This window comes from Dreissena polymorpha, chromosome 1 (assembly GCF_020536995.1).
Source record: "Dreissena polymorpha isolate Duluth1 chromosome 1, UMN_Dpol_1.0, whole genome shotgun sequence".
NCBI lineage: Eukaryota > Metazoa > Mollusca > Bivalvia > Myida > Dreissenidae > Dreissena > Dreissena polymorpha.
Window position 1 is genome coordinate 50,468,903 of NC_068355.1, and position 10,046 is coordinate 50,478,948.

General features: G+C 36.5%; 2 protein-coding genes across 3 annotated transcripts in view; one reads left to right on the forward strand and one right to left on the reverse strand.

Annotated features, from left to right (window-relative positions):
- Positions 1 to 4,198, forward strand: part of LOC127879777 (uncharacterized) — a 53,844-nt gene extending 49,646 nt beyond the window's left edge. Inside the window, exon 18 of the mRNA XM_052426835.1 lies at positions 567 to 4,198. Coding sequence (XP_052282795.1) covers positions 567 to 658 — 92 coding nt within the window. The 3' untranslated portion in view covers positions 659 to 4,198. The remainder of the gene's footprint in view (positions 1 to 566) is intronic.
- Positions 4,199 to 7,019: 2,821 nt separating this feature from the next.
- Positions 7,020 to 9,802, reverse strand: LOC127879977 (uncharacterized). 2 transcript variants are annotated; one of them, XM_052427142.1, is made up of 2 exons: positions 9,671 to 9,802; positions 7,020 to 8,248 (listed from the first exon to the last, which is right to left on the reverse strand). In XM_052427142.1, the coding sequence occupies exon 2, from the start codon at positions 8,221 to 8,223 to the stop codon at positions 7,081 to 7,083; it is 1,143 nt and encodes a 380-aa protein (XP_052283102.1). In that variant the 5' UTR covers positions 8,224 to 8,248; positions 9,671 to 9,802; the 3' UTR covers positions 7,020 to 7,080. The 2 variants fall into 2 exon arrangements, with proteins under 2 accessions (XP_052283102.1, XP_052283094.1); XM_052427134.1 differs by having other exon boundaries at positions 9,586 to 9,671.
- Positions 9,803 to 10,046: the final 244 nt, after the last annotated feature.

The window sequence follows — 10,046 nt, forward strand, 5'->3', positions numbered from 1 at the left end:
ACAAAAATAGGAAATATAGAATTGTTTGTAATATCACATCTTTCACAGAAGCACGTTTTTCGGATCTTTTAGAATTACGTCCTGTTAATTCTTGTCGGGTGTGCCATTTTTGGTTCACCAATAACTGTGAATATAGCCTTCCTATTATAGGATTTTATGTATGCTTATATATTTGTTTTTAACCCATACTGATACATGTATGTGTCATAATGCAGACATATTCAATAACATGGTTTTACCACAGTAAATAAATACTGGTCAAATGATTGTTAATAGCTCATTATAATAGCTTATTTCAAGTGTTGATTATAATCTTTTTGTTACCGTAACCATTCGTTTGACAAGAAGTTATTACAAATACTTAAGTGTGAATATATTCTTGCTATGGTGTGAATGGTAACTTACACAAAATTCCTGGTAATATTGTGAAGTATTTGAATTGGTTTTTCAACAAATATTCACCCTCGCTCCGAGAAAACGGGGCTTAATGCATGTGCGTAAAGTGTCTTACCATATAAGCCAGTGCAGTCTGATGATATTATCAAGCCCATTAATTTTTATTTCAGTGAATGCCCTGCAGGACCTGTGGGACTTCAACCAGGATGACTCTGAACTCTCCCACGACAGTGAAGAACATGAGAACATGGACCAGTCATGAAAGAAAAACATGGACCAGCCATGATAGCAGAACATTCATCAGTTGTGATGTCAGAACATGGAGCAGTCATTACCTTGGAACATGGATTACTTGTTACCTTTGAACATTATCCAGTCATGACCTTGGAACATGGACCAAGTCAAGATTTCAGAACATGGACCAGTTGTGCTATCAGAACATAGACCAGTTGTGATGTCAGAACATAGACCAGTTGTGATGTCAGAACATAGACCAGTTGTGCTATCAGAACATAGACCAGTTGTGATGTCAGAACATGGACCAGTTGAGATAGCAGAACATGGACCAGTCATTAAGTAACACCATAGAGCAGTCATTACTTAGGAACATGGATTACTTGTGACCTTAGAACATGATCCAGTCATGAGTTTGGAACATGGACCAGTTGTGATGTCAGAACATGGTTAACTTGTTATGTCAGAATATGGACCTGGTGTTATGTAAGAACATGGACCGATTGTGAAATCAGAAAATGGGCCAATTGTGATATGGGAACAGGGACCAATTGAAATGTCAGAAAATGGACCAGTTGTGATGTCAGAAAATGAACCAGTTGAGATAGCAGAACATGGACCAGTTGACATAGCAGAACATGGACCAGTCATTAACTTACAACATAGAGCAGTCATGACTTAGGAACATGGACTTGTTGTGATGTTAGAAAATGTACCAGTTGTGCTTTCAGAATATCGACTAGTAATTATGTCAGAACATTGACCAGTTGTGATGTCAGAACATAGACCAGTTGTGATGTCAGAAGATGGCCCAGTTGTGATGTCAGAACTTTGATCAGTTGTGATGTCAGAGCATGGACCAGTTGTGATGTCAGAAGATAAAACCAGTTGTGATTTCAGAAGATGAAACCAGTTGTGATGTCAGAACATGGATCAGTTTTGATAGCAAAACATGGACCAATTGTGATGTGACAACATTGACCAGTTGTGATTTCAGGACATGGTCCAGTTGTAATGTCAGAACATAGAACAGTTGTGATGGAGATCAGTTGGCCAGCTGAGATAGCAGACCATTAACACATTGAGATTGGAGAACATGGTGCATTTGTGATAGCAGAACATGGACCAGTTGTGATGTAAGGGCATGGACCAGTTGTGATGTACATGTAATTGCATGGACCAGTTGTGATGTCAGAACATGGACCAGTTAAGATAGCAGAACATGGACCAGTTGCAATTTTAGAACATGGACCAGTTGTGATAGCAAAACATAGACCAGTTATGACATCAGAATAATTCAACATGGATCAGTTGTGATGACAGAAAATAAATTGATCAGTTGAAATAGCAGACCATGGACAAGTTGTGATAGCAGAACATGGACCAGTTGTGATAGCAGAACATGGACCAGTTAATAAAGCAGAATATGGACCAGTTAATATAGCAGAATATGGACCAGTTGTGATAGCAGAACATGGACCAGTTAATAAAGCAGAATATGGACCAGTTAATATAGCAGAATATGGACCAGTTAATATAGCAGAACATGGACCAGTTAATATAGCAGAATATGGACCAGTTAATATAGCAGAACATAGACCAGTTGTGATATAAGGGCATGGACCAGTTGTGATGTCAGAACATGGACCAGTTGTGATGTCAAAACATGGACCAGTTGTGATGTCAGAACATTGACCAGTTGTGATAACAGAACATGGACTAGTTGTGATTGCAGAACATCAACCAGTTTTGATGTCCAAGAATTGCATAGAGAATATACCAGTTTTTACTTCTACCATTTACAGTTATTGTCAAGAGAATAGACCAGTTTTGACTTGAAAGATTGATTAATGAAACAGTCTACTTTTTAAAAATGGCCTTTCACTCCAATAAGAGAATAGCTGTTTTCTCTTGTTGCAGCATTAATCAGTCTTGATTGGGCTTTTTTTTATAATTTGAGTGTATTGAGTCCCACCTGTGTGTTGTGGTCAACAGTTCATGGCTTGTTTGATGTGCCAGCAAATAAATATTATACAATTTATTGTTTCACGTAAGATAGATATAAAAAAATATGAAAAGGAAACAGATATTTTCTATAAAAAAGTCTGCATGTCATGTAATGTTTTCTGGAACTATTTTTAAAATAAGGTTGCTTTATGTGATGTATGTATACCAGTGAGTGCCCCAGCTAGGATTTGAAAAGGGCAGGGGGAGCTATTAGTCAAAAGGGAACTTTCAAGCATGCATTATTTTGTCAAAAGGGCACTTTCGAGGGGTGGTAGTGTCCAGACTGCTCCCTGTTCCATATTAATTTTTATATTATTAATAATTGTTAGAATATATCTCCATTATTATTAAACCATGCAAATAAAATGTTTATAATGAGAAGTTAATAAATAACAATGTAATATGAGATTATAAATTAAAATATGTCTAAACAATAAAAATAAAATAGATAAAAGGGCAGGTCGGGGCGCCCTTCCATTTAGGCCTAGCTGAAGCACTGTATACGATATTTCTTTTTTATGCAATAAATTTATATGATTGAAATAAATAATTGTATTAACTTTTAATTGTATAAAGTTAACAATATTCAAAGTAAAATACCATATTTAATTGTAAAATGAATTCATCACCAGATTATTATAATAGTGTCAGGTTTTACACTGTTTATACAGACAAATACCAACTTCAAACTAAACGGCTGAACTCTTTAGCTCAAATAAGTACAATCTGGCTTATCTGTTAGAATACTTCCAGCATCAAATGTCACAATATGTGTATAATATCCTGGTGCATAATTAAATATGCAATTTCAGATTTATCAACCTGTAAGTTATTAGTCATAATCTTTTTGTCGGCACTTGAATTACAACATACAATGTTAACATTCTATAGAATTCTAACATGACAGTATATAACATTAGACTCAAACGAGCAGCCATCCTGGCTCTCATGTTTAACTGATGTTAGTTTTTAAATTATTGATATTTTATAAGTGAAGTGTAGGTAGTGCACTTGTTCTGCCACAAACATTGTGTTTTTTCAATCGCAGCATGTCATGTATACACATTGTTATGTAAGTGCTAACAAATGTTTGTTGTGTTTGCTGATTTTTGTTATTATCTGATTTCTGAAATAAAATTTCTGATAAAACACGTTTACAATTTTTTATAATATTGCGTGTCATTTGCAATTTAATGTATTGTTTACCTTTGTGACGATGATAAATGAGAGTTTGGTTGATGAACACCAAACCGGACAGTTCGTGTTTCTTCTGACTGCTTCGCCGTACCCCAACCGGACAGTTCGTGTTTCTTCTGACTGCTACGCCCTACCCCAACCGGACAGTTCGTGTTTCTTCTGACTGCTACGCTGTACCCCAACCGGACAGTTCGTGTTTCTTCTGACTGCTACGCCCTACCCCAACCGGACAGTTCGTGTTTCTTCTGACTGCTACGCCGTACCCCAAAGTCCCCAGTAGCACAGAGCCATGCCAAAGGTGAATGTCTTGCAGTAAATAACAACAATTACAAATAAACTGAAATAAATAGCATTTCTAATATAATACTATGGTGAATGAGTTTTTGAACATGGGCGCGAAAGGATTTCACATGCCTTACACTTACAAACTGTAACCTAACGACTTGAATGTAGGGAGTCAGTAACTGGTTAGGGGTATTGAAAAACACTTTCATGGACGTCCGCTTGTGATGAAATCCGATCTATATGTTTTAAATTTGTTTTCATTGACTACAAAATATCATTGACCTTACCAGTCGAGGATTAAGAATAAAAAAAATAGAGTTAAGTAATGTTAAGCAGAGATTAACAGACTAATCTCATTTCGAAGTCGGCTATAATAAATCCAACTAGATGACATTTTTATGTTTTAAATCTTGTACAATTATTTGATCGTTCTACTTTAATAAAGACATGGGTGATCTAATTCAAGAATCATAATCCGCCAGTGATTATCAAAAACCTTGTGTAATCTTTCTTTTGCCAAAATTTGTATAAAACCCGCAATGCAAATTGAACTCAAACGAGACGAGTACAAGTCTGTACAGTATGAAATCCAAGTACAGCTCTAAATATTCATCTTATATACAATACGGTAACTTCAATATTGTCATTCGATTACTTATCTTGTGCGCATCATAACAAACTTAGAACAGTTTAAACTAATGTGACATTCACCGATAGAGGACATAAGGAAGTTTACTGTGAGAGGAACATCAATTAGGAAATGGTCTCAGAAAACGTGGCTTTGTGTGAAGCATCGATCGTCCCAGTTTACCCCGGGCCGTCCACTCGGGCCAATCAAGGACGACACTATCGTCCCAGTTTACCCCGGGCCGTCCACTCGGGCCAATCAAGGACGACACTTTCCGCCTAGACTGAAATTTAGTTCAGAAGAGACTTCCTTTAATAAAAACATGAAAGAGAACCGTGTAAGCACTCTTTTTCCACAGACCGACTCATATACATTGTTAGTACACCTTCATCAACAGGTGCGAAAGGACCTAATAAATTACGAAATGCGCACACACCCAAATAATCTTATTGTTATGTAATCCAAGTCAGCACAATACGTACTCAATCTCATAACGGCGTCTTAATTGAAACTTTTTGATAATATATAATCCGATACAAATCAGTTCATATCTTACCAAGGGCAAATTCCAATATCACTGTTTCAATCGGTTCCTTGTGTTGCAAGGTTTCCTCTGTGAGTGTGGTGGCGAGGGACGAACATTGAACCATGTTTTAATAAGCTATGACAGACAATGTACCTCCCGTCACGAGTGCATTGTTGTCGAAAGGGTACAGAAAGACTTTAATCTTATATAAATACAAAAGCTTTTTGCTACTGATAAAACAGGAGTCCGCTACCAGATTAATATTTTCAGAGACGTAGATAACGTTATCTACGTCTCTGATATTTTCAAATATTTCTGCAGTGGTCGCGGTTGCGCCGTAAACTTCTCAAAGAACGGAACGAGTTTCCATGGCGCGAACAGTATGTCTTGTCTTGGGGATAATAACGCATAATATATGTCGTGGCGTGCATGCATATAAAGCGACATTATCTGGACAGTTCATACATCGATGAAATGGAAAACAAAATGCTTCTTTACGAAAAATAGAAAAGGAAATGTATCATCACTGTTGGCTAAATTATAGAAATTGAGACGTCTATTAACAAAATTGTCGAACTAAAATTATGTTGAGAGAATCAAAAAGTTGTTTCGTGCGTGTAATAGTACTCTATCTAAAGATACGATGTAAGAGCACGTAGTATCGATTATTGGTGTTCCCGTCGTATTTTTTATGGCTACACCTATCTGTAATTGGAGCTCAGTAACACCACGGACTCTAGAGTATATATACGCTCCGTGGTAACACAAAACTGACCGGCACGATCTTTACTTTATGGCTTCACTATTATTAATTAATTTCTATAGAAAAGTATCTTAATATTAAAGGTCAAACATTGATTTCATTAGGACAATAACCATCGTGAAAGTGCGCAAGTGCATGGATTTTCGAAGTACATGAATATAAGGCCAAACCCATTCACGCCAAAGTGTATTTTAGAAACCCTGAGGCCAAAGCCATTCACGCCAAAGTGTATGTTAGAAACCCTGAGGCCAAACTCATTCACGCCAAAGTGTATGTTAGAAACCCTGAGACTAAACTCATTCACACCAAAGTGTATGTTAAAAACCCACGCCAAAGTGTATATTAGAAACCAGGCCAAACCCATTCACGCCAAAGTGTATGTTAGAAACCAGGCAAAACACATTCACGCCTAAGTGTATGTTAGAAACCATGGTTTATCTCAACACTCGTATTTAAATTAACACTTAAAGTAACATAAACAGTCAGTACTAAATTTGAAACACTGACAGTAATAAAACTTGTTTTGAGTGATAATAAAATAATTCAATTTATGTAAATCCGCGTAACAATATATATATTCACCTTGAAACTATTAAATTATATGCTTATTTTACGTGAATGACTAAAGCGAGAAATGTTAATTTCAACTGCTTTTTGTAAAATATGCACAAAACAGCTGCTAGTTATTTTGTTTTCTTTACGTTGATTATTCATGTCTGTGTTCTTTTTGAAACCCCGATGTTTAATTTATTTTTGGTGTTGTTTTTTCCGGAAGTTGCGAAACTTGCGCAATTTAATTTGCTGCAAAACACTATGCGTTATGGTTATTTTTTTTCTTTTTCATATGGTTAATAATTGGCCAACAATGTGTTTTAATGCAATTACATATATGTAGTACAATGGCTAATAAATGCACCTATATAAAAGTAATAGATATAATTATTCAAAACAATAACAAATAAAGGTGAATTGCAAACTTTAACAAAAAAACACTCTATTATTTAAATATAAAATATAAAATAGCATCTATAAAAAGCAACATTATCACTTGTTTGTCATTTTCAAGGGAGGTAATTTCACGGGTTTCTGCTCCGATTGTTTTGGCGTGGTTGGAACCCTATTTGTCCTACTGGACGGTATAGGGGGTAACAAAAGTTCTTGCTGGGACTTCACTCGCTTCTTTGAGATCTTTGCTGATTCAGGTATTGCACTTTTTGGTTCCTCAACCACATTATTGTTCTCATCAATACCACATTCTTTATTGCCAATACTTTTGTCTACAACCGGTTCCAAAATTTTCCCAACGTCGGTACTTTCGTCTGACGTCAGCTGTGACGTCACTTTTTCTCCAACGGTAGTTGCGAGTTCTTGCGTTTCTAAGTACGACTTCTGACGTTTCATGAAACCCATTGTGATTTCTTGCCTGCGCGCAGGTCCAGACTGACTTGGTGGCTTACTCAGCAATGGCGTCCTGACCGGGGTTTGACTTTTGCTTGGACTCAAAAAGCTCGCACTCAAGACTTTGGTAGGGCTGTATATTGTCGGGAGTTTTTTCGGCGACTGAGGAGCAGAATCTATGGATATTATCCTCCGTCTAAGAGTGGCCAGACTTTGTTTACGTTTGTCTTCGATTGTGGGCGAAGGAGTTGGCGGCTTTTCTTCCTCTTTATTTTCCTCCTCTTGCAATTCACCGTATCTTCCTCGCCAAGCGATCTTCTCTGGGTACAGTCTGTTGAATTTTTGGCGATTTTGATTGAGTAATATATCATAACGTAGCCTATTTTCTTTATATAAAACTTCTGCTTTTCTTTCCCGAATACGATCCGGCTTTATGTACTTCAACATTTCACGTACGTCATTCTGAAAAGCTGTTGATGTGTAGCGTTTGTTTAACGCGGTTTTCTTGTCTGGAATTGCACTGAAAGTCTGAGTTTTTAGCACAAGTTTGTAGGCAAGTCTCTTTTGAATACTATCATTCAGTCGCTGTTTTATTCTTTCGATCTTTTTTATATTCTGATCGCTTTCATGCTCGAAGATATTCACGTGCTTACGCTCAATGCGATGCTGCAACGCGTTCAGGACGTTGACGCGGCGGATATACTGGTCCGAGAAACGTACGCAGGCCATGTAGCGAGAGTCCCGGCCTAGACCGGAAGTGTCTCCGAACGCCGCAGACGCTTGGGGCATCTTATTCTTTCAGGGATATTGGAGGCTATAACAAAAGAAATTAATCATGTAAACATTCTATCGGTAGCTACACATGTAACATAATGCTGATTTGCACGGTCTATGCTTGGGGCACCGCCATTTGTTCAGAGGTATGGGTTTTTATAAAACAGATAAAGCGATCGTATTTAAAAAATACATCCGGTCGATACAACTGTTGCAATAGCCTTGATACACGCGAAAGATCACATGGGCATTTTTCCTTTCCATTTAATGTGATTGGATGTTGGACAATTACAACGAAGTTTAAATGTGTCTTGTTCTGAGAAAACTGGGCAAAATGCATGTGCGAAAAGTGTCGTCCCAGGTTAGCCTGTGCAGTCCGCACAGGCTAATCAGGGACGACACTTTCCGCTTTAATGGTAATTTTCGTGTAAAGGAAGTTCCTTTTTACCGAAAATCTAGTTTAAGCGGAAAAGTGTCGTCCCTGATTAGCCTGTGCGGACTGCATCTGGGACGACACTTTACGCACATGCATTTTGCCCAGTTTTCTCAGAACAAGACACAAATGGTAAATAACACCCATATGTAGCGCAGCTTGACCCATACATTTTGCGTCCTATTTTGTTTTTAAGTTCGGCTGATTTTCCATGTATTATTATTTCATCTTCTGTTTCGAATCAATACAAAAGATTTCCTTAACTGTGTATAATTAACGTACTTGTACATGAAGGCATATGTTTATGGTCAAAGCGTGGCGAAATTTTATTTGACACTACATTTACTGTGTACATTTCTGTCAATAGTCTTAAATAGACCTTCCTAATGAGCAACTATTATCGAAAATTATTAAGTATAAACTTTGACCTGTGTCATTACTTCTGTCATTGTAATGAACCATAATTTGTTTCGAACGAGTAATCCTATATAAATTTTGTATTCTATGTTGACATAGTTGAAAAAATTGCTTTTAAAAGGCAAAATTACCAAACATTGTTTAAATTACGTAAACGCCAAATGAGGATAAGGGACAAGTAACATTCAACAAGCTTTCCCAGCAGTTTTTTTTAAAGATAATAAAATATCTTTATAATAAGAGCAAATCTTTGTCCGTTCGTACATTGCAACAACTGATTTAACTTAGTAACTAACGAGCGAACTAATTAACTAAGTAACAAACCAAATAATTGAAAAGACATTAACAAAATCTTACCTTAATTTTAATCAACTATTATAAATATGTAAAAATTTAAGAGGTTTACAATATGCGATACAAAATTGCAAAATAATCTTAACCCTTTAGATGATAACTAACTTAATAATTTAATAAATATTCAATTAGTTATATTTAATAAACAAAAACAGTATGTAATATATGCCTACATGACTATAACCGTGTAGTCCAATTTAACCGTGTATCTTAATTGAAATAGTATCCTTCTTTCGAGTATTACATTTAATTACTTACCGAGAACAGAGGACAACCAATTTCATTTAATAGTTGAACTTTAGATCACATATTCCGATATCAGATATCTATAATGCGATTAAACTCTCTTATTTATGGTGCAGCTTTTCTATTTAGACGAGAATATATACTTCCCGTACAGTAGAGCTGCGCAGTTCTTTGTACTGATTGGTACAGGACGTGATTTAGGCGGACTCGGCGGTCCGTCTGCAAGCGTTTACTCGCCTTATAATGAGGTCAGTGCCCTTTACTTTCATTTTTGCAAAGAAAGAATATTTAAATGAAATTTCGGCAGATAGAGTTACCATAAATAAGCTGAATGGACAAAAAAAGACTGTGAAAACAAATTAGTTAGATACGGACGGACGGACGAAAG

Bases quoted from the DNA above. Each gene is read 5' to 3' on its own strand.
- LOC127879977 (XM_052427142.1), bottom strand. From the start codon at position 8,223: ATGCCCCAAGCGTCTGCGGCGTTCGGAGACACTTCCGGTCTAGGCCGG.